The sequence below is a fragment of the Pecten maximus genome, chromosome 15, assembly GCF_902652985.1.
Source record: "Pecten maximus chromosome 15, xPecMax1.1, whole genome shotgun sequence".
Lineage (NCBI taxonomy): Eukaryota > Metazoa > Mollusca > Bivalvia > Pectinida > Pectinidae > Pecten > Pecten maximus.
The window spans coordinates 1,500,806-1,525,742 of NC_047029.1; the positions used below are offsets into that span (position 1 = coordinate 1,500,806).

At 41.4% G+C, this 24,937-nt stretch overlaps 1 protein-coding gene across 1 annotated transcript in view; it reads right to left on the reverse strand.

Annotated features, from left to right (window-relative positions):
• Positions 1-6,347: 6,347 nt before the first annotated feature.
• The window catches only part of LOC117343602, a 178,396-nt gene continuing 159,806 nt past the window's right edge, over positions 6,348-24,937 (reverse strand). The window contains exon 7 of the mRNA XM_033906035.1: positions 6,348-7,445. Coding sequence (XP_033761926.1) covers positions 7,353-7,445 — 93 coding nt within the window. The 3' untranslated portion in view covers positions 6,348-7,352. The remainder of the gene's footprint in view (positions 7,446-24,937) is intronic.

Below are 24,937 nucleotides of genomic sequence, written 5' to 3' on the forward strand. Positions count from 1 at the left end.
CTTGGTAGCCCTTCACCCCAGCATGCTACAGACCCAATATCAACTCCTTGGGGCTCTTGGTTATTGAGAAGAAGTTGTTTAAATATTTTAGCCTTTTTGACTCCTGTGACCTTGAATGAAGGTCAAGGTCATTCATTTGAACAAACATGGTAGCCCATCACTCCAGCATGCTACAGACCCAATATCAACTCCCTGGGACTCTTGGTTATTGAGAAGAAGTCGTTTAAAGATTTTAGCCTTTTTGACTCCTGTGACCTTGAATGAAGGTCAAGGTCATTCATTTGAACAAACTTGGTAGCCCTTCACCCCAGCATGCTACAGACCTAATGTCAAGTCCCTGGGTCTTTTGGCTATTTAGAAGAAGTCGTTTAATTTTTTTAAGCATATTTGACCCCTGTGACCTTGAATGAAAGTCAAGGTCATTCATTTGAACAATATTGGTAGCCCTTCATCCCAGCATGCCACAGACCCAATATCAACTCCCTAAGACTCTTAGTTATTGAGAAGAAGTCGTTTAAAGATTTTAGCCTTTTTGACCCCTGTGACCTTGAATGAAGGTCAACTTTATTCATTTGAACAAACTTGGTAGCCCTTCACCCCAGCATGCTACAGGCCCGATATTAGGTCTCTGGGCCTTTTGGTTATTGAGAAGAAGTTGCTTGAATGGAAAAGTTGACGCCGGCCGGCCGGACGACGGACGCCGCGCCATGGCATAAGCTCACTTGCCCTTCGGGCAGGTGAGCTAAAAAGGTTTTTTTCGGAAGAAGCCGTTACTGGAGACACAACTTCATGCCATCCTTCAACTCAGTATAAAGTTTCAAGAAAATCCATCAACAAGGGCCCAATGGGCCCAAATCGCTCACCTGCAATGCAGTGATCTTTTCATACATGGATCCTGCAGTTATTTGAAAGCATGCTACAGGACCAACATAATGTCTCTCTGCACTTTGGCTTTTCACTAAAAGTCATTTAAAGATTTAAGCATACTTGATCGACGTGACCTTGAATGTGAGTCAGGGTCATTCATTTGAAAAAACTTGGTAGCCCTTCACCCCAGCATGCTGCAGGCCAAATATTAGGTCTCTGGGACTGTTGGTTATTGAGAAGAAGTCGTTTAAAGATTTTAGCCTTTTTGACTCCTGTGACCTTGAATGAAGGTCAAGGTCATTCATTTGAACAAACTTGGTAGCCCTTCACTCCAGCATGCTACAGACCCAATATCAACTCCCTGGGACTCTTGGTTATTGAGAAGAAGTCATTTAAAGATTTTAGCATATTTGACCCCTGTGACCTTGAATGAAAGTCAAGGTCATTCATTTGAACAAACTTGGTAGCCCTTCATCCCAGCATGCCACAGACCCAATATCAACTCCCTAAGACTCTTAGTTATTGAGAAGAAGTCGTTTAAAGATTTTAGCCTTTTTGACCCCTGTGACCTTGAATGAAGGTCAACTTTATTCATTTGAACAAACTTGGTATCCCTTCACCCCAGCATGCTACAGGCCCGATATTAGGTCTCTGGGCCTTTTGGTTATTGAGAAGAAGTTGCTTGAATGGAAAAGTTGACGCCGGCCGGACGGACGACGGACGGACGACGGACGCCGCGCCATGGCATAAGCTCACTTGCCCTTCGGGCAGGTGAGCTAAAAAGGTTTTTTTCGGAAGAAGCCGTTACTGGAGACACAACTTCATGCCATCCTTCAACTCAGTATAAAGTTTCAAGAAAATCCATCAACAAGGGCCCAATGGGCCTAAATCGCTCACCTGCAATGCAGTGATCTTTTCATACATGGATCCTGCAGTTATTTGAAAGCATGCTACAGGACCAACATAATGTCTCTCTGCACTTTGGCTTTTCACTAAAAGTCATTTAAAGATTTAAGCATACTTGATCGACGTGACCTTGAATGTGAGTCAGGGTCATTCATTTGAAAAAACTTGGTAGCCCTTCACCCCAGCATGCTGCAGGCCAAATATTAGGTCTCTGGGACTGTTGGTTATTGAGAAGAAGTCGTTTAAAGATTTTAGCCTTTTTGACTCCTGTGACCTTGAATGAAGGTCAAGGTCATTCATTTGAACAAACTTGGTAGCCCTTCACCCCAGCATGCTACAGACCCAATATCAACTCCCTGGGACTCTTGGTTATTGAGAAGAAGTCGTTTAAAGATTTTAGCCTTTTTGACTCCAGTGACCTTGAATGAAGGTCAAGGTCATTCATTTGAACAAACTTGGGAGCCCTTCGCCCCAGCATGCTACAGGCCAAATATTAGGTCTCTGGGACTCTTGGTTATTGAGAAGTCGTTTAAAGATTTTAGCCTTTTTGACTCCTGTGACCTTGAATGAAGGTCAAGGTCATTCATTTGAACAAATTTGGTAGCTCTTTACCGCAGCATGCTACTGACCCAATATCAACTCCCTGGGCCTCTTGGTTATTGAGAAGAAGTTGTTTAAAGATTTTAGCCTTTTTGACTCCTGTGACCTTGAATGAAGGTCAAGGTCATTCATTTGAACAAACTTGGGAGCCCTTCACCCTAGCATGCTGCAGGCCAAATATTAGGTCTCTGGAACTGTTGGTTATTGAGAAGAAGTCGTTTAAGGATTTTAGCCTTTTTGACTCCTGTGACCTTGAATGAAGGTCAAGGTCATTCATTTGAAGAAACTTGGGAGCCCTTCACCCCAGCATGCTACAGGCCAAATATTAGGTCTCTTGGACTCTTGGTTGTTGAGAAGAAGTCGTTTAAAGGTTTTAGCCTTTTTGACTCCTTTGACCTTGAATGAAGGTCAAGGTCATTCATTTGAACAAACTTGGTAGCCCTTCACCCCAGCATGCTACAGATCCAATATCAACTCCCTGGGCCTCTTGGTTATTGAGAAGAAGTTGTTTAAAGATTTTAGCCTTTTTGACTCCTGTGACCTTGAATGAAGGTCAAGGTCATTCATTTGAACAAACTTGGGAGCCCTTCACCCCAGCATGCTACAGGCTAAATATTAGGTCTCTGGGAATCTTGGTTATTGAGAAGAAGTCGTTTAAAGATTTTAGCCTTTTTGATTCCTGTGACCTTGAATGAAGGTCAAGGTCATTCATTTGAACAAACTTGGGAGCCCTTCACCCCAGCATGCTACAGGCCAAATATTAGGTCTCTGGGACTGTTGGTTATTGAGAAGAAGTCGTTTAAAGGTTTTAGCCTTTTTGACTCCTGTGACCTTGAATGAAGGTCAAGGTCATTCATTTGAACAAATTTGGTAGCCCTTCACCCCAGCATGCTACAGACCCAATATCAAGTCCCTGGGTCTTTTGGCTATTGAGAAGAAGCCGTTTAATTTTTTTTTAACATATTTGACCCCTGTGACCTTGAATGAAAGTCAAGGTCATTCATTTGAACAAACTTGGTAGCCCTCCACCCCAGCATGCTAAAGACCCAATATCAACTCCCTGGGACTCTTGGTTATTGAGAAGAAGTTGTTTAAAGATTTTAGCCTTTTTGACCCCTGTGACCTTGAATGAAGGTCAACGTTATTCATTTGAACAAACGTGGTAGCCCTTCACCCCAGCATGCTACAGACCCAATATCAACTCCCTGGGACTCTTGGTTATTGAGAAGAAGAAGAAGACGACGGCCGGACGACGGACGCCGCGCCACGGCATAAGCTCACTTGCCCTTCGGGCAGGTGAGCTAAAAACTAAGTGAATGCATAGCCGGACAAAATTATGACACATTTTGTATGAAAAAGGGGCATAACTCTGTTAAAAAGGGCTAAATCGCAAAATAACTGCAAGGGGACACAACTTCATATGGTCTGCTAACTATATACCAAATTTGAGTGAAATCCATAAAGAAATGAGTGAATGCATAGCCGGACAAAATTATGACACATTTTGTATGAAAAAGGGGCATAACTCTGTTAAAAAGGGCTAAAGTGGCATAATTTGTTTAAAAGGACTACTTGGGGAAAATCACAACACCATATGGTCTCTTAACTATACACCAATTTTGTGAAAACTGAGGTAATGCATAACTGGACAAAATTATAACCATTTTTCAAATAAAGGGGCATAACTATGCAAAAAGCATTTTTTCGGAAAAAGCATTTACTGGAGGCACAAGTGCATGCAGTCCTTCAACTGTGTAAAAAGTTTCAAGAAAATCCTTTGAAAACAAAGCAAATGCATAGCCGGACAAGCTAGTAACCATTTTTTACATAAAGGGGCATAACTCTGTAAAAAGGTTTTTTTCGGAAGAAGCCGTTACTGGAGACACAACTTCATGCCATCCTTCAACTCAGTATAAAGTTTCAAGAAAATCCATCAAAAACTAAGTGAATGCATAGCCGGACACAAAATTATGACACATTTTGTATAAAAAAGGGGCATAACTCTGTTAAAAAGGGCTAAATCGCAAAATAACTGCAGGGGACACAACTTCATATGGTCTTCTAACTATATACCAAATTTGAATGAAATCCATAAAGAAATGAGCAAATGCATAGCCGGACAAATTTTGACAAAATTATGACACATTTTGAAAAATAAAAAAGGGGCATAACTCTGTTAAAAAGGGCTAAATCGCAAAATAACTGCAGGGGACACAACTTCATATGGTCTTCTAACTATATACCAAATTTGAGTGAAATTCATAAAGAAATGAGCGAATGCATAGCCGTACAAATTTTGTGACAGACGGACGGACAGAGCGACGGACGGACGGACGGACATGGTGATTCCAGTATACCCCCCCCTAACTTCGTTGCGGGGGGTATAAAAATATAACTGCTATACTATGAATTCAACAAATTTATTGTCTCATATAATAATCTTTTTTTTTCATATACAAAATATATTTTTCAACATGTACATAAAAAGAAGATAACCTCTATTTTCAGATATATGTAAAGAATATTAGTTTTTTGTATAAAAAAAATACAAAATCATACCCTAAATAAATCATTTATTTCTGTTAGTAAATATAGAAAATGAATGATTTTATAGTATCAAAACTATATTTGATAATATAATAAATATCAGATAATTCTTTTAAATATCAGAAAATGAATTTTTGATAAAAAATTGTGAATAAGCGGACCAAATAGTTAGGGGGGAAAGAATAGGCAAGTCAAAAGTTTCCCCACCTTTGAGCTGGTAGGGGGGAAACAATTGACTAGCCAATTCTTTCCCCCCGGAGAAAGATTCAACGGAGGGGGGAAACAATTGGCTAGCCAATTCTTTCCCCCCTATCTATTTGGTCCGCTTATTCACTTTTTTTTAACAAAAATTCATTTTCTGATATTAAAAAGAATTATCTGATATTTATTATAGAATCAGCTAGTCAATTGTTTCCCCGGGGAAGCTTTCAGCAGGGGGGAAAGAATAGGCTGCTACACCGGCTCCAGCTTCATCAATATCCCTCTTACTTGAACATAAAAACTCAAATTTGTCCATAGAAATGCATTATATATTTTAAGTTTCTTAGAAATGCATTATATATTTTAAGTTTCTTAGAAATGCATTATATATTTTAAGTTTCCTGGAAATGCATTATATATTTTAAGTTTCCTGGAAATGCATTATATATTTTAATTTGTCCATAGAAATGCATTATATATTTTAATTTGTCCATAGAAATGCATTATATATTTTAATTTGTCCATAGAAATGCATTATATATTTTAAGTTTCCTGGAAATGCATTATATATTTTAAGTTTCCTGGAAATGCATTATATATTTTAATTTGTCCATAGAAATGCATTATATATTTTAAGTTTCCTGGAAATGCATTATATATTTTAAGTTTCCTGGAAATGCATTATATATTTTAATTTGTCCATAGAAATGCATTATATATTTTAAGTTTCCTGGAAATGCATTATATATTTTAAGTTTCCTGGAAATGCATTATATATTTTAAGTTTCCTGGAAATGCATTATATATTTTAATTTGTCCATAGAAATGCATTATATATTTTAAGTTTCCTGGAAATGCATTATATATTTTAATTTGTCCATAGAAATGCATTATATATTTTAAGTTTCCTGGAAATGCATTATATATTTTAATTTGTCCATAGAAATGCATTATATATTTTAATTTGTCCATAGAAATGCATTATATATTTTAATTTGTCCATAGAAATGCATTATATATTTTAATTTGTCCATAGAAATGCATTATATATTTTAAGTTTCCTAACTAATAATTATGTTCTTTGATCCAATTATGCTATCGTATGGGGATTTTGAAGGAATTTTCTTCATGAAATATGAGGATAGCCAGGTCCAGACCAATCGTTCTTCTGTTTCCAGTGACAGGTGATTCAGACTCAATACCACAAAGTAACCATGCAAAACAAATAACATTTTCAAAAAAACATTTATTGTATATCATTTGTGTAAATGTTATCAACAACAATTGATTTGTTAATAGTGAATAAACGTAGCATTACAAACTAGTGTAAAAGTGGAGAGTATATGTCACCTTACTAGGGCAGGTTAGCAGTTATTTCATCTAGCCTAGTGGTAGGATGATTGAGAGCTAGAGGTCACTAGATCTAGCCCCAGTGCGGGCAGAGTGTATTTCATGATTCCTTTTATTACAGATTTGGTACAGATGTAAAACGCAGTCCTCAGGTACCAACATTAGTACATTATGTACTGTGGACTTTGTACTAATCAGAATGTGTCACCTGTATCTAACGATCCCAGTACAGGTGCCGCCAGGTACTATTATGACCCGTTAGAATTTAAAGCTGATTTTACAAATAGAAAGTATTCCCCCCCTTTCTTTTTTTAATCTTCTTTGAGTTTGGGAAAGTTATCTGTCTGAAATGTCAGCAAACTTGTAAATTGGTCATTCCATAATATGTGCTTTTTCCCTTTGTCAGAGACTTTGGGAAAAATGTCAATGCAAAATGTCAATGACCTTGGGAAAGTGATCATTTCAAAATGTCAGTGACCTTAGGAAAGGGGTCATTTCAAAATGTCAGTGACCTTGGGAAAGGGGTCATTTCAAAATGTCAGTGACCTTGGGAAAGTAGTCAATTCAAAATGTCAGAGGCTTTGGGAAAGTGGCCCTTTCAAAATGTCAGTGACCTTGGGAAAGGGGTCATTCCAAAATGTCACAGAATTTGGGAAAGTGGTCATTCTAAATGTCAAAGACCTTGTGAAGCTAGTTATTCACAAGTTTTGTTAGACACAATGGGAAAGTGGGCATTCCAAATTGTGTGCTTTTTCTTTTCGTCAGAGACCTTGGGAAATCGGCCATTCAGAAGTCTGGCCTTTTCTCTCTTTGTGCTGTAGCACAGGTGGGCGTTCATCAAATGGTATGATCCATCTAACTTCACTGTTTTCTGTCCAAGTTTAGACACTGCCATCAACCAGTGGTGTTGCATTCTTCTCCTTATCTTCTGTCAGAGCTCGGGATGAATGACTGTACACAGCAAAGGACACACCCTAAAATATCCAAAACAGTGTATAAGTACAACCTAGGTTTTATAATATTATCTCCACAAAAAACGCAATTGACTTTATTTTATAACAATTACATGACAAGTTATACCGACTCATATTAACTACACTTGTTGGCCCGGATGGAAGAGTGTAAGGCGTCTTACTGTAAGATGGAACCATTAGTACCAGAGAAAGCTTTGATCATGAAACTGAACCCTGGACACCAACTGGTGAAAGGTCGGCCTGTTACCACAGCACCACTGTACCACCTGACCACCTGACAGACCCTGACCATCCGGCCATCTGACCAACCACCAACACCCGACCACCACCACCACCCGACCGCCAACACCCGACCACCACCCGACCACCACCACCACCAACACCCGACCACCACCACCACCCGACCGCCAACACCCGACCACCAACACCCGACCACCACCCGACCACCACCACCACCACCACCACCCAACCACCACACCACCACCAACACCCGACCACCACCCGACCACCACACCACCACCACCAACCCCACCCACCACCACCACCACCCACCCCACACCCCACCTGACCACCAACACCTACCACCACCCACCCCACCCACCCCACCACCACACCCACCACCACCACCACCACACCACCACCCCACCACCAACCACCACCACCCCCACAACCCCCCCACCACCACCACCACCCCACCACCACCACCCGACCACCACCCCACCCCACCACCACCCACCACCCGACCACCACCACCACACCCACCCCCAACCAACACCCACCACCCACACCACACCACCACCCGACCACCAACACCCTACCACCACCACCCCCACCTACCCTCCACCACCACCCCACCAACACCCGACCACCACCACCACCACCCGACCACCCGACCATGTGATATGTGATGAAACTGTAAAGTCAGCTGCCAAATTATTATGCAATGCACATTTTCCATCCAATAACTTGATAAATTACCTTTCTATTTGTAATACTGCAGAGAAGTTTGATAGCTTATTAAACCTTTATCAGAAATATTGCCTTTTGTTAATTGAATAAATGACTTTGAACCTTTATCAGATATATTGCCTTTTGTTAAATTGAATAAATGACTTTGAACCTTTATCAGAAATATTGCCTTTTGTTAAATTGAATAAATGACTTTGAACCTTTATCAGATATATTGCCTTTTGTTAAATTGAATAAATGACTTAGTCTGGCGGCCATTAGTAGAAACAACAGTAGCAGTCTTGGTGTAAAGGCCAAACAGCCATCAACTAATAAGTAAACCTTCTTTTTCTTCTAAATATACCCACACAGGCCAAATATGTCCCCGCTTTCATGGCCACAATTAAAGAAACCAATAGAGCTATCCCTCCACTGTGGTTAACTCTGACATATAAGGTGTCCAGTCGTGAGAAACTCCAGGACTTCCTATCAGACGGTGTGTATGAGGAGTAACATATTAATATCACTAAGATATCATATTTCTGTGGCATTTAAGCCATCTCTGATCACAACCAACATGGTCAGTAATTTTTGTGTGACAGTTTAAATCGAAGAAAATAGTTAGGGTTATGTTTAAATCGATGACAATAGTTAGAGTTATCAGTAAACAATGTAATCAATGAACTGGAACCATCCCAGATCACTCATGTATATAGGGTCAGGACATGGTTCTAGACAAAGGCTGAAATTTAGCTAACCAAATATCCCTAATTCCTAAAATCTATTGCCCTGTGCTTACCTCTGACATGTAGGTAAATAGTTCAATCCACTGCAGGTTTTCAGACAAAAAAAAATTATTTTATGTATGCCACAATAAATATTCCTAGGAGGTGACACACATGATGTGTCTTATGTGTAGACTGTTGTATCGTCTTACATGATGTGTCTAATGTGTAGCTCGCTGTATCCCACTACATGTTTGTGCCACCAACGAAGGCGTGACCTGCGGTGACCAGCCCCACCATTTGTTCAACTTTGAATCCCAACCCCAAACGGGTGCTACTAGTCAAACATGAACGATATCTATTGCATAGTTTCAGAGAAGAAGTGGTTTGTATTAATTTAGCCAAATTGACCACTTTTGACACTGTCTCTCAGGCCCCCATGAGTCAGCCCCACCATTTGTACAGTTTTAAATTCCCATCCCTTAACAATGCTACCAGACAAATATGAGTGATTTCCATTGGTTAGTTACAGAGAAGAAGCCGTTTATATCAATTTAGCCAAATTGACTCCTTCAGGCCCTGCACCTCAGGCCCCTGGGGGGTCAGCCTCACCAATTGTACAATTTTGAATGTCAACCACCTAGAGGTTGCTTCCTGTCAAATTTGGTCTAGCTAATTCTAATCAGCAGTTATAAAGAAGAAATCAACCGTTGATGAACGGATGGACGACAAGACGCCTCACTCCACGTTATGGCATAAGCTTACCTTTGTCCTTCCGAACCAAGTGAGCTAAAAATCATATGATTAAATTAATGTTAATCAATCCCTCATTCTCACTCCCCTCCTCCATCGTTTTGGGGAATTCGGGGACTTTAGGAAGCACACATAGCGGACTTTAACCCTACATTATTGATCTGTAGAGATCTGTCAGCCCCATTATCTGTAAATTTAAGGAAATAGGAATAGAATCCATCCTCTTCATCTAACAGGACACAGTAGTTGTTAATTGACTTAAAAGACAACAAACAGAATTAGACTGCCACACTCTATTTACGTCCTGCTCTCAGATGTATTATCAAACCTTCATCGATTCCTATGTCCGATACAACAGTACAGAAGTCTGTAGGTTAGATTACTGTACGTCCCATAAAACAGTACAGAAGTCTGTAGGTTAGATTACTGTACGTCCCATACAACAGTACAGAAGTCTGTAGGTTAGATTACTGTACGTCCGATACAACAGTACAGAAGTCTGTAGGTTAGATTACTGTACGTCCCATACAACAGTACAGAAGTCTGTAGGTTAGATTACTGTACGTCCCATACAACAGTACAGAAGTCTGTAGGTTAGATTACTGTACGTCCCATACAACAGTACAGAAGTCTGTAGGTTAGATTACTGTACGTCCCATACAACAGTACAGAAGTCTGTAGGTTAGATTACTGTACGTCCGATACAACAGTACAGAAGTCTGTAGGTTAGATTACTGTACGTCCGATACAACAGTACAGAAGTCTGTAGGTTAGATTACTGTACGTCCCATACAACAGTACAGAAGTCTGTAGGTTAGATTACTGTACGTCCCATACAACAGTACAGAAGTCTGTAGGTTAGATTACTGTACGTCCCATACAACAGTACAGAAGTCTGTAGGTTAGATTACTGTACGTCCCATACAACAGTACAGAAGTCTGTAGGTTAGATTACTGTACGTCCCATACAACAGTACAGAAGTCTGTAGGTTAGATTACTGTACGTCCCATACAACAGTACAGAAGTCTGTAGGTTAGATTACTGTACGTCCCATACAACAGTACAGAAGTCTGTAGGTTAGATTACTGTACGTCCCATACAACAGTACAGAAGTCTGTAGGTTAGATTACTGTACGTCCCATACAACAGTACAGAAGTCTGTAGGTTAGATTACTGTACGTCCCATACAACAGTACAGAAGTCTGTAGGTTAGATTACTGTACGTCCCATACAACAGTACAGAAGTCTGTAGGTTAGATTACTGTACGTCCCATACAACAGTACAGAAGTCTGTAGGTTAGATTACTGTACGTCCCATACAACAGTACAGAAGTCTGTAGGTTAGATTACTGTACGTCCCATACAACAGTACAGAAGTCTGTAGGTTAGATTACTGTACGTCCCATACAACAGTACAGAAGTCTGTAGGTTAGATTACTGTACGTCCCATACAACAGTACAGAAGTCTGTAGGTTAGATTACTGTACGTCCCATACAACAGTACAGAAGTCTGTAGGTTAGATTACCGTACGTCCGATACAACAGTACAGAAGTCTGTAGGTTAGATTACTGTACGTCCCATACAACAGTACAGAAGTCTGTAGGTTAGATTACTGTACGTCCCATAAAACAGTACAAAAGTCTGTAGGTTAGATTACTGTACGTCCCATAAAACAGTACAAAAGTCTGTAGGTTAGATTACTGTACACATTACGTCCCATACAACAGTACAGAAGTCTGTAGGTTAGATTACTGTACGTCCCATACAACAGTACAGAAGTCTGTAGGTTAGATTACTGTACGTCCCATACAACAGTACAGAAGTCTGTAGGTTAGATTACTGTACGTCCCACACAACAGTACAGAAGTCTGTAGGTTAGATTACTGTACGTCCCACACAACAGTACAGAAGTCTGTAGGTTAGATTACTGTACGTCCCATACAACAGTACAGAAGTCTGTAGGTTAGATTACTGTACGTCCCATACAACAGTACAGAAGTCTGTAAATTGTGTCACAATGTGATTACATTGAATCTCAATTACAGTCAAAGATAATAAACTGCATGTGGACATCAATCTTATAGCTAGACTTGAATTTTCTTTCTGATAACTTTTCCTGTTACCATGAAATCATCAACTTTGTAACATGTAAGTAACCTTGACTTTTCAGCATGACACTATAATTACATTAGTAACTTTGACCTTTTTATATGATACTATAATCACTGTAAACATCAGAACATAAAACCTACAGGGTCTACGCCAGCCTGATTCAGTCACATGACTTAGGGTAAATCCCTGGGTCATATGACTGAATCCCACACCAGATTAGTCTGCAGCCCCTGACTGAGGGCTGAAGAAGGCCACCAGATAGTGGTCAAAAGCTACCCGTGAGTAGAATCTATTTGTTGAGTGACATTGTAAAAGATTTCATTTATTATACTAATCACTTTAGTAACCTTGACCTTTTTTTACGTGAAACCAATTACATTAGTAAGTTTCACTTTTTGGCATGATACCAGTTAGTAGTAGCCTTGACCCTTTGACATGTTACTATATATATAGAAATTACATTAGTAACCTTGACCTTTTTATATGATACTAGTTATATAAGTAACCTTGACCTTTTGATGTCAATTAGATCAGGTAGTTTTACATTAGCAGATGCGACCTTGACCTTTCGACACTAGCCACAGTAAGTGTAAACAAATCTCCAGAACACAGAACATTGACCTCACTACCCAGCGGACACCATGTCTAGGCAGTAAGGATGAGGGTAGTTAAAGTGAACATTTCCTGACCCGTAAGTCCAAGGCCATTTACTATAATGCTACACTAATGAGGAGCTTTCCTGTCCATAGGGTGTCCCTCACACAATACCATGGCGACCGAGGAGTCTGGTATACAGTGGTTCTAATGGTCGACTCCAGATCAATCCCAACAACAACAACATGTAAAGTCGTACAAATCCATTTATTTTTTCCAAATCACCAGATGAGCCATTTTTAAATTGATCTGTGTTTAGATGAGATAGAGAAGTAAGTGGCAGGTGTTACATGCCATTTTTCATGAATAATTTTCGTCTGTAAAAATCTTTCGTATTCCTATGTAAGCAGGAAAGCATTTCATTAACAATAGATCTAGAGGGATCTTCAGGTATCCTCCATGATGGCTTTTTCATTAGTTCTATGTAGCTTTGATCTTTTCTCTACTTTCCTCTTCGGTCCTCTTTAAACAGTGAGTTTCATTGGTGACAATCATCCCGATGAATCAGATCGGTGATTTTGCAGAGTACAGCTCTTCGTTAAACAAGAGGCCCATGGGCCTTAACGGTCACCTGAGATTTGAATATTTCAGTTAATTTAATTGACCCTTTTTGAACCCACCCATCAGCCCCTAGGGGTCAGTCAGGGCCAACAGGTGTATACCATTAAGCTGTCATCCAATGCTGATAATGTTAACAAAGTAAGAATGAATTCCGATAGAAATCACACAAATAATGGTCAAAAATGTGATTTCCCTATATAAACAATAGTAAAATCTACCCCCTCCCCAGGGGCAAATTTGTGACCCCAGGGTCATGAAGTTCATTACATTAGTAAAGCACTATAAGACCCTTCCACCTATGAAGAGTATTTGAGTCTGTCTTAATTGGGTCTTGAGAAGAAGATCTTTGAAATTTCAGTCTATTTGACCCTTTTCAGCCCCGCCCATCAGCCCCTGGGGGTCAGTCAGGGCCAACATGTGCATACCATCACACTGCCATCCAAAGCTGATAATGTTAACCAAATTAGAATGAATTCCAATAGAAATCCAACAAATAATAGTCAAAAATGAGATTTCCCTATATAAACTATAGTAAATTTTACCCCCTCCACAGGGGCAAATGTGAGACCCCAGGGTCAGGAAATTCACAATTTTGGTAAAGCACCTTAAGACCCTTCAATCTATGAAGAGTATTTGATTCCATCATATCTGAGATTAGAGAAGAAGATTTTTGAAATTTCAGTCTATTTGACCCTTTTTAGCCCCGCCCATCAGCCCCTGGGGGTCAGTCAGGGCCAACATGTGTATACCATCAAACTGCCATCCAAAGCTGATAATGTTAACCAAATTAGGATGAATTCCAATAGAAATCCAACAAATAATAGTCAAAAATGTGATTTCCCTATATAAACTATAGTAAAGTTTACCCCCTCCACAGGGGCAAGCCTGAGACCCCAGGGTCAGGAAATTTACAATTTTGGTAAAGCACATTAAGACTCTTCCATCTATGAAGAGTGTTTGATTCCACCATATCTGAGAGTAGAGAAGAAGATTTTTGAAGTTTTTGTTAATTTGACCCTTTCTAGCCCCGCCCATTAGCCCCTGGGGGTCAGTCAGGGCCAACATGTGCATACCATCAAACTGCCATCCAAAGCTGATAATGTTAACCATATTAGAATGAATTCCAATAGAAATCCAACAAATAATAGTCAAAAATGTGATTTCCCTATATAAACTATAGTAAAGTTTACCCCCTCCACAGGGGCAAGCCTGAGACCCCAGGGTCAGGAAATTCACAATTTTGGTAAAGCACATTAAGACTCTTCCATCTATGAAGAGTGTTTGATTCCACCATATCTGAGAGTAGAGAAGAAGATTTTTGAATTTTTTGTTAATTTGACCCTTTTCAGCCCCGCCCATTAGCCCCTGGGGGTCAGTGAGGGCCAACATGTGCATACCATCAAACTGTCATCCAATGCTGATAATGTTAACCAAGTTAGAATGAATTCCAATAGAAATCCAACAAATTATAGTCAAAAATGTGATTTCCCTATATAAACTATAGTAAAGTTTACCCCCTCCCCAGGGGCAAACCCGAGACCCCTGGGTCATGAAATTCACAACTTTGGTAAAGCACCTTAAGACCCTTCCATCTATGAAGAGTGTTTGATTCCACTATATCTGAGAGTAGAGAAGAAGATTTTTTAAGTTTTAGTCAATTTGACCCTTTTTAGCCCCGCCCCTCAGGCCCCTTGGGGGTGGGGACCATATAATTCACAATTTTGGTTGACCTTTAGCCATAGAAGCTTCCTGCCAAATTTCATTGAATTTGGTTTAGGGGTTTTGGAGAAGAAGTCGAAAATGTAAATTGTTTACGGACGCACGACGCACGACGACGGACAAAAGGGGATTAGAATAGGTCACTTGAGACTTTGTCTCAGGTGACCTAGAAAAGGTAAGAATGACATCCAATCTTCCGACTATAGAATTCCGTGTAAATACAGAGATTTACGATCCATACAGATGTGTCATTTTCGTCTGATCTTTCTAATTGTCTGGACGCTTTTTGTTCTTACAATCAGTCTTGAAATAAAACTTGCATAACTGAACGACTGGAAACCTATAATGGAATGAGGAGATGGATCCAATGTCTTCAGAAATAGTGATCACAATCTTTTAATGTCAGAACTGAAGTGAACGTGAGGTAATCTTTTCCCCAAAAAATAATCAGCACTTTGAACGTTAAACTAGGGACCTGGGGAACCTAAAGATATATGAAATCATATAAACATCCATTAAGTATATAAATGTACCTCTTATACCAATAAACAATAATTTGAAGGATTGATGATGGATATGCAATGGATTATTTAGGATGAAGGACAATTTGTACAGCCCAGCAATGCAAAATGATGTTCCGGTCTGAAAGCTCACCTATTTTATAGCTAATGATAATAAATTTACCACCTGAACAAATTTCTGAGACTCTAATAACTTTCAAGTAAACTTTTTATTCATCAGATTCAGCTCAAATAAGGGTCTTGTTTATCAATCTTAAACTGACTTATCATGGTTCATCACATTTGAAATGTATTGAAAAGCAAATTGTGGATGGCAGTCCAGCCTTCTTGTTTGAGAACACCTATTGTACTAGGGGCTGACCCCAGGAATCCCAAACCCTGGCCATACAGCCCTCTTGTGTGAGGACACCTATTTCACTATAGGGGCTGACACAGGGATCCCCAACCCTGGTGTCCTATTCATCTTTGCTGGGCGGAATAAAATATGTGTGATATGTAAACAAGAGGCCCAGAGGGCCTGCATAGCTCACCTGGATTTCATGAGATATGAAACAAGAATGATGATTAAGTATATTTGTCACTGGTATTGCTATGTCAATATATCATAGTCATTTTATATGGGTACATGAGGTTTTTATGCCAAAAAATGCAATAATCAATGAAATGAAATTGACTTTTGGCGCAATCCCAGATGCTACCACACAAATGTGAGCGATATCCATTGCTTAGTTTCAGAAAAGAAGTTGCTTAAACCAATTGACCCCTTTTGACCCCACCCTCTGCACCCAGGGGTCAGTCCCTTCCGTTATAAAATTTTGAATCCCTACCCAAAAGGATGCTTCCAGTCAAATATGAGCTGTTTCGTAGAAGATGTTGTTCATATCAATTTAGCCAAATTGACCCTTTTTGACCCCACCCCTTAGTCCCCTGGGGGAGGGGGGTCAACCCCAAAATTTGTACAATTTTGAGTCCCCACCCCATGACCATGCTACCATACAAATGTGAGTGATATCCATTGCTTAGTTTCAGAGAAGAAGTTGTTTATATCAATTCTGCCAAAATGACCCCTTTTGGCCCCGCCTCTTAGCTCCCCGGGGGTCAGCTCTGTCATATACCCCCAGTATACAGTTTTGAATCCCTACCCAGGGGGTTGTACCAGGCAAATATGAGCGATATCCATAGCTTAGTTTCAGAGAAGAAGTTGTTTATATCAATTTAGCCAAATTGACCCCTTTTGGCCCCGCCCCTCAGGCCCCAGGTAGGTCGGCCCCACCATTTGTACAATTTTGAATCCTGGCCCCAAAGGGATGCTCAGTCAAATATGAGCAATATCTATTGCTTGGTTTCAGAGGAGAAATTGTTCATATCAATTTAGCCAAATTGACCCCTTATGGCCCCGCCCCTCAGCACCCAGGGAGGTCGGCCCTACCATTTGTACAATTTTGAACCCTGACCCCAAAGGGATGCTCACAGTCAAATACGAGCAATATCTATCGCTTGATTTCAGAGGAGAAGTTGTTCATATCAATTTAGCCAAATTGACCCCTCTTGGCCCCGCCCCTCATGCCCCCGTGGGGTCAGCCTCACCATTTGTACAATTTTGAATCCCCATCCCACAGTGATGCTACCAGGCAAATATGAGCAATATCCATTGCTCTGTTTCAGAGAAGAAGTCGTTTATATCAATATAGCCCAATTGACCACATTTGGCCACGCCCCTCAGGCCCCTGGGGGGTCAGCCTAGTCATTTGTACAATTTTGAATCCCCACTCAATAGTGATGGTACCAGGCAAATATAAGCAATATACATTGCTCTGTTTCAGAGAAGAAGTCGTTTATATCAATATATAGCCCAATTGACCACATTTGGCCCCGCCCCTCAGGCCCCCAGGGGTCAGCCCCATTATTTGTACAATTTTTAATTCCCACCCCATAGTGATGCTACCAGGCATATATGAGTGATATCCATTGCTTGGTTTCAGAGAAGAAGTCGTTAATATAAATATAGGTATATTGACCCATTTTGGCCCCGCCCTCAGGCCCCCAGGGGGTCAGCCCCACCATTTGTACAATTTTGAATCCTCACCCCATAGTGATGCTACCAGGCAAATAGGAGCGATATCCTTTGCTTGGTTTCAGAGAAGAAGTCGTTTATATTGATATAGCCAAATTGACCCCTTTTGGCCCCGCCCCTCAGACCCCTGGGGGGGTCAGCCCCACCATTTGTACAATTTTGAGTCCACACCCCATAGGGATGCTTCTGACAAAATTTCATCAAATTCTGATCAGTGGTTATGAAGAAGAAGTCAATTGTTGACGGACGGACGGACGGACGACGGACGCAACGGTATGGCATAAGCTCACCTTGGTCCTTTGGACCAGGTGAGCTTATAAATTGAAGTCAAAAATGTTATTTCCTTATATAAACTAAAGTAAAGTTTACCCCCGCCCCAGGGGTAAACTTGAGACCCCAGGGTCATGAAATTCACAATTTTGGTAAAGCACCTTCAGACCTTGCCATCTATGAAGTGTATTTGATTCTATTATATCTGAGAGTAGAGAAGAAGATTTTTTCAATTTCAGTCAATTTGGCCCTTTTAAGCCCTGCCCATCAGCCCCTGGGGGTCAGTCAGGGCCAACATGTGCATGCCATCAAACTGTCATCCCATGCTGACAATGGTTACAAAATTAGAATGAATTCCAATAGAAATAAAACAAATAAAAGTCAAAAATGTTATTTCCCTATATAAACTCTAGTAAAGTTTAGCCCCGCCCCAGGGGCAAACTTGAGACCCCAGGGTCATGAAATTCACAATTTTGGTAAAGAACCTTCAAACCCAGCCATCTATGAAGTGTATTTGATTCTATGATATCTGAGAGTAGAGAAGAAGATTTGTGAAATTTCAGTCAATTTGGCCCTTTTTAGCCCTGCCCATCAGCCCCTGGGGGTCAGTCAGGGCCAACATGTGCATGCCATCAAACTGTCATCCCATGCTGACAATGTTTACAAAATTAGAATGAATTCCAATAGAAATAAAATAAATTAAAGTCAAAAATGTGATTTCCCAATATAAACTATAGTAAAGTTTAGCCCCTCCCCAGGGGCAAACGTGAAACCCCTGGGTCATGAAATTTACAATTTTGGTAAAGCACCTTAAGGCCCTTCCATCTATGAAGAGTGTTTGATTCCAGCATATCTGAGAGTAGAGAAGAAGATTTTTGAAGTTTTAGTCAATTTGGCCCTTTTTGGCCCCGCCCCTCAGGCCCCTGGGGGGTCGGGACCATATAATTTACAATTTTGGTTGACCTTTAGCCATAGACGCTTTCTGCCAAATTTCATAGAATTTGGTTCGTGGGTTTTGGAGAAGAAGTCGAAAATGTAAATTGTTTACGGACACACGACGGACGACGGACGACGCACGGCGACGGACAAAAGGGGATTAGAATAGGTCACTTGAGACTTTGTCTCAGGTGACCTAAAAAAACCCAAAAAAAACTCTTTCCCTACTTTGATTTTATTATGAAGACAAAATTCTCTTTACCAGCCTGTGTTGGTGTTTGTATAGGGTACAACTAAAACTATTGATTCTGCAGACACTGACTGAGAGCTTCACTACATAATAGCTCTTCCAACACTCAATTTCAATTCCTTCCTTAAATTTTATCTCTGTTCATTCCAAATCCATCGGAATTTGGCTGTTTTCAGATCTGAATCTGACAGTCCAATTATTTTGTCAGTACCTCGCGCTGACAACATATATTTCATTTGGACACCTTTCACCTGTACATTTGGTTATTATGGCTCGAAGGGTTAACCTGTGACATATAGGAAGCCCAGGACTTAAATGGTAGCCAGTTTCAGATTTATCAATTATTCAGTGAGCCTTGTGTAGCTTTCTTCCTACATCTAGGGACAGAAATGGTTTTTAAAGCTTCACAGCTTTTTTTTACTTCATTGAGTGTCTACAGGACAGGATGATCAATGAGACCGTGGCTTTATATCCTAAGTCTACTGGTTACCCAGTCATTATATAACCGGACCGTCCAAGTCAGAGGTGTCTCCTCATCGGCCTTACCATTTATCATCATGTCCATTACACATATGCCACAGAGCATTTTACTAGCCCTGGCAGACAGGAGGTGATGAGTTCACAACTCAAAACTTTATATGTATACATAAATAAATGTTCTTACCCAGCTCAAGCTGCGTTAGGATTAGTTGATGAAGAAGTCGATGAAGTCAAGTCATTTGGTTTCAAACGAATCCTCATGCATGGACAGACTTTGACTATAATGAGGCAATTATGATAGAGATGTTGACAAAGACACAGTAGAAGTCATGAAGTCTCCTGATCATATTTACAGTAGATTTGTGTGATAACCATAGTAAAACAAAAAATATCTTTAAAAAGATGAACGGCATATAGTTTTAATACTGGTGGTTACAATGTAAAACTGCTGGTGAAATAAATTAACAAACTAATGAGTTTCAGCACGGATAACAAATTTATATCAGTTTGAATCATTTTTCATGATAATAAGACTGCATTTGAATCAGGAATATAATTTTATTAATGTGTCATTTGAAATGATACATCCACTTATTCCGCTTGCATTAAATCTTAACTTTGTTTCGTTTTTAAAGGCATATCTGCATTTTGCATTTACCGCTACATTGACCAATCATATACTTCATCTTGACCAGTAACGCCACATGTCGCGTCATATCCGGGGCCAAAAGAATATTATACAGCTGTGCCTGTCAATAATTGTAAAACACTTTCTACTTCCTGTATATAACAAGAGGCCCAATGTGCCTGCATGTTATTCAAGTGATTATCTGGTATGTAATGCCACACAGATACATTTCATAACCATGAACTTGAAATTGGGTAAGAGTAAAACTTTTCCAAGTAACTTCGATTGCCAGTATCAGATATACTAATAGACTAAATATCATTTCTTACAAATGATAGATCCTTGATGGAAGATTTGATTTTTTAGCTTATCAGGAAAAAGCTGTTGCCATACACCCAGCATAAGTGTCGCTGGCATCTGTAGAGAGCCAGGTTACTTTTATAAAACAGTGTTTTGTCATTACTGATGAGGATACAGCTTAACAGGACATTAGACCTTTCCATTGGTACCATACATTTGCTGAGCTTTTGACCAGAAGTTGACTGTGACCTACGTTTAAGCTTTCATGAAAATATCTTGTCCATGCTTGGCTCTCTAAGTGAACATCCTACTACTAGATTTAAGAAAAATTCCAACCAGCCCGAGCTGACACGGTCAATACCAAGGCCATTTCATTAAAGTTTGGCCAACCTGGGGCTATAACCACGGTCAATACCAAGGCCATTTCATTAAAAGTTTGGCCAACCTGGGGCTAACCAGACTGTTCTGATTCTTGGCCATGTATTTCTAGTTCAACAGAAGTAATCTAATAGTTTCAATAAACTTGAACTGTTTAACCTTCAATATGGAAAAAGGTAATTTCATTTTGCATGCATTGTAGACTTTTGGCCATCAAGCAACTACTCAATGTCTTCATTGTAGGAATCTACTAAGTCAAATATGGTTATCATGACCCTTAAAAATGTTCTTGAAGATCAGTTTTTGAAAGATAATGTTGACAGACACCAGAATTATTCTAGACTGACAAATACCATGCCACAGTTTAGCCTACGACTTTGTTAGCCTTTCTGTAGCTGAAATGCATTGAAACTATATATACAGGAGAATTATAGGATTCTGATTGTATTTTTAAATGGAACTGATAACATTCAAATCCCACGAGAGACATATTTCAATGCAAACAGTTTAAATTCCCACTAATACAGAACCTTCTGACAGGAAACACACCAGAACAATCCTATATGATATTTATTACAAAGAGTGAATAATCACCGACAGTTAAAAGCAATACACTCAATCACAGTTTTTACTTTCACATACATACGTGTACATATATTCATGCCATTTATTCACATTCGTTACAAATCTGTCTATTTATAGGGGCCGCGGTGGCCGAGTGGTTAAGGTGTCCTGACACTTTATCACTAGCCCTCCACCACTGGGTTTCGAGTTCGAAACCGACGTGGGGCAGTTGCCAGGTACTGACCGTAGGCCGGTGGTTTTTCTCCGGGTACTCCAGCTTTCCTCCACCTCCAAAACCTGGCATGTCCTTAAATGACCCTGGCTGTTAATAGGACGTTAAACAAAAACAAACCAAACAAACCAAACTGTCTATTTATAAGAATTTCCAATCGTTATAGAAAATTATATAAATGTGTGTTAAACTTATACGCCAACACAACACCCCTCTATCAGGACACTGAAAGAAAAATGTCTTCCATCAAACTGAGTCTGACAGCTTATTCTGTTCCATCAAACTGAGACTGACAGCTTATTCTGTTCCATCAAACTGAGACTGACAGCTTATTCTGTTCTATCAAACTGAGACTGACAGCTTATTCTGTTCTATCAAACTGAGACTGACAGCTTATTCTGTTCTATCAAACTGAGACTGACAGCTTATTCTGTTCTATCAAACTGAGACTGACAGCTTATTCTGTTCTATCAAACTGAGTCTGACAGCTTATTCTGTTCCACCATACTGAGGCTGACAGCTTACATGTATTCTGTTCTATCAAACTGAGTCTGACAGCTTATTCTGTTCCATCAAACTGAGGCTGACAGCTTATTCTGTTCCATCAAACTGAGACTGACAGCTTATTCTGTTGCGCCAAACTCTGATAATTTTTTTTATTGTTATGAGACAATGGGCTGCACATTCCGTGATATTTTATCCTGTGTTACTGTACACAATCATTATAAATATATTATTGTTCCTGTTGGCCTGTCAAAGTGAACTTGTTTTACTCAATCATTCTGTTTCTGAGGCAGGACGTTATCTAGATATATAGTTATATAAGTAAAACAAATACCCGGTACATAATTTCAGTTGTTATAGCTAGGGTGTACTAGTAATCAATTCCCTGAAAAACACGAAATTAACAACTCAATAAGAGTAAACTAACAGTTATAACATGGTACAGTCCAAGGCCAACCGACACAGACCTTGATCTTCACAGGCAGTAAGAGGCCCAGTGGGCCTGCATTGCTTCTCAGCTCTGCAGCTCATATGAAGTGAAGCCTTTGTTAGATGATTTAATTCCTGTGGATTCTAAAACTGATTCAGGTCACGCATGGATGTGGAGAGTCATACCTTTTCTTTGAAGCAATTACTACATGTCTAATATCATTGACAATGGGTTTTTGATTACTATAAATTCAAGATTCAAACATATTTGACAATGAGACTTTCAGAGTAGCTGAAAGTCATTCAATGACCAAAATAGATACTTTTTTTTCCAGTCTGCCACTGGTCCAATATCATAAATCAGGGCTTCTTGATAATTGAGAAGAAGTTGTTTTAAAGATTTTTAGCATAGCTATTTGACCCCTTTGACCTTGAATGTAGGCCAAGGTACGTAATTCATTTGAAAAACTAGAAAATGTCTGTAAGACATAAATGCCCCCACTACCACGTGACATCCAGAATAACATTTTGGTAGCGTTAGCAGTTTTTGAGATTAGCTAGTTACATTGCATCGGGACAGGATGGGACGGGACAGAGCGGGACGTGACGAGATAGGAGGGACAGGATGGGACGGGACAGAGCGGGACATGACGAGATAGGAGGGACAGGATGGGACGGGACAGAGCGGGACGTGATGTGATAGGAGGGAGAGGATGGGATGGGACAAGCGGGACATGACGAGATAGGAGGGACAGGATGGGACGGGACAGAGCGGGACGTGGGGAGATAGGAGGGACAGGATGGGACGGGACAGAGCGGGACATGACGAGATAGGAGGGACAGGATGGGACGGGACAGAGCGGGACATGACGAGATAGGAGGGAGAGGATGGGACGGGACAGAGCGGGACATGACGAGATAGGAGGGACAGGATGGGACGGGACAGAGCGGGACGTGATGTGATAGGAGGGAGAGGATGGGACGGGACAGAGCGGGACATGACGAGATAGGAGGGACAGGATGGGACGGGACAGAGCGGGACGTGATGTGATAGGAGGGAGAGGATGGGATGGGACAAGCGGGACATGACGAGATAGGAGGGACAGGATGGGACGGGACAAGCGGGACATGACGAGATAGGAGGGACAGGATGGGACTGGACAAGCGGGACGTGATATGATAGGAGGGACAGGATGGGATTGGACAAGCGGGACGTGATGAGATAGGAGGGACAGGATGGGACGGGACAGAGCGGGACGTGACGAGATATGAGGGACAGGATGGGATGGGACAGAGTGGGACGTGACGGGATAGGACAGGATGGGATGGGACAGAGCGGGACGTGACGAGATAGGAGGGACATGATGGGTACGGGACTAGCAGGACGCGACAAGCGGGATGGGACAAGCAGGACGGGACAGAGCGGGACGTGACGAGATAGGAGGGATAGGATGGGACGGGACAGAGCGGGACGTGACGAGATAGGAGGGACATGATGGGACGGGACAAGCGGGACGTGACGAGATAGGAGGGACAGGATGGGATGGGACAGAGCGGGACGTGACAAGATAGGACAGGATGGGACGGGACAAAGCGGGACGTGACAAGCGGGATGTGACAAGCGGGACGTGACGAGATAGGAGGGACAGGATGGGACCGTACAGAGCGGGAAGTGACAAGATAGGAGGGACAGGATGGGACGGGACAGAGCGGGACGTGACGAGATAGGAGGGACAGGATGGGTACAGGACAAGTGGGACGGGACAAGCGGGACGGGACGAGATAGGAGGGACAGGATGGGACGGGACAGGACGAGATAGGAGGGACAGGATGGGGCGGGACAAGTGGGACGTGACGTGATAGGAGGGACAGGATGGGACGGGACAAGCAGGACGTGACGAGATAGGAGGGACAGGATGGGACGGGACAGAGTGGGACGTGACGAGATAGGAGGGACATGATGGGACAGAACGGTACGAGATAGGAGGGACAGGATGGGACGGGACAGAGCGGGACGTGACGAGATAGGAGGGACAGGATGGGTACAGGACAAGTGGGACGGGACAAGCGGGACGGGACGAGATAGGAGGGACAGGATGGGACGGGACAGGACGAGATAGGAGGGACAGGATGGGGCGGGACAGAGCAGGACGTGATGTGATAGGAGGGACAGGATGGGACGGGACAGAGCGGGACGTGACGAGATAGGAGGGACAGGATGGGACGGGACAGAGCGGGACATGACGAGATAGGAGGGACAGGATGGGGCGGGACAGAGCGGGACGTGACGAGATAGGAGGGACAGGATTGGACGGGACAGAGCGGGACATGACGAGATAGGAGGGACAGGATGGGTACGGGACAGAGCGGGGCGTGACGAGATAGGAGGGACAGGATGGGTACGGGACAGAGTGGGGCGTGACGAGATAGGAGGGACAGGATGGGACGGGAC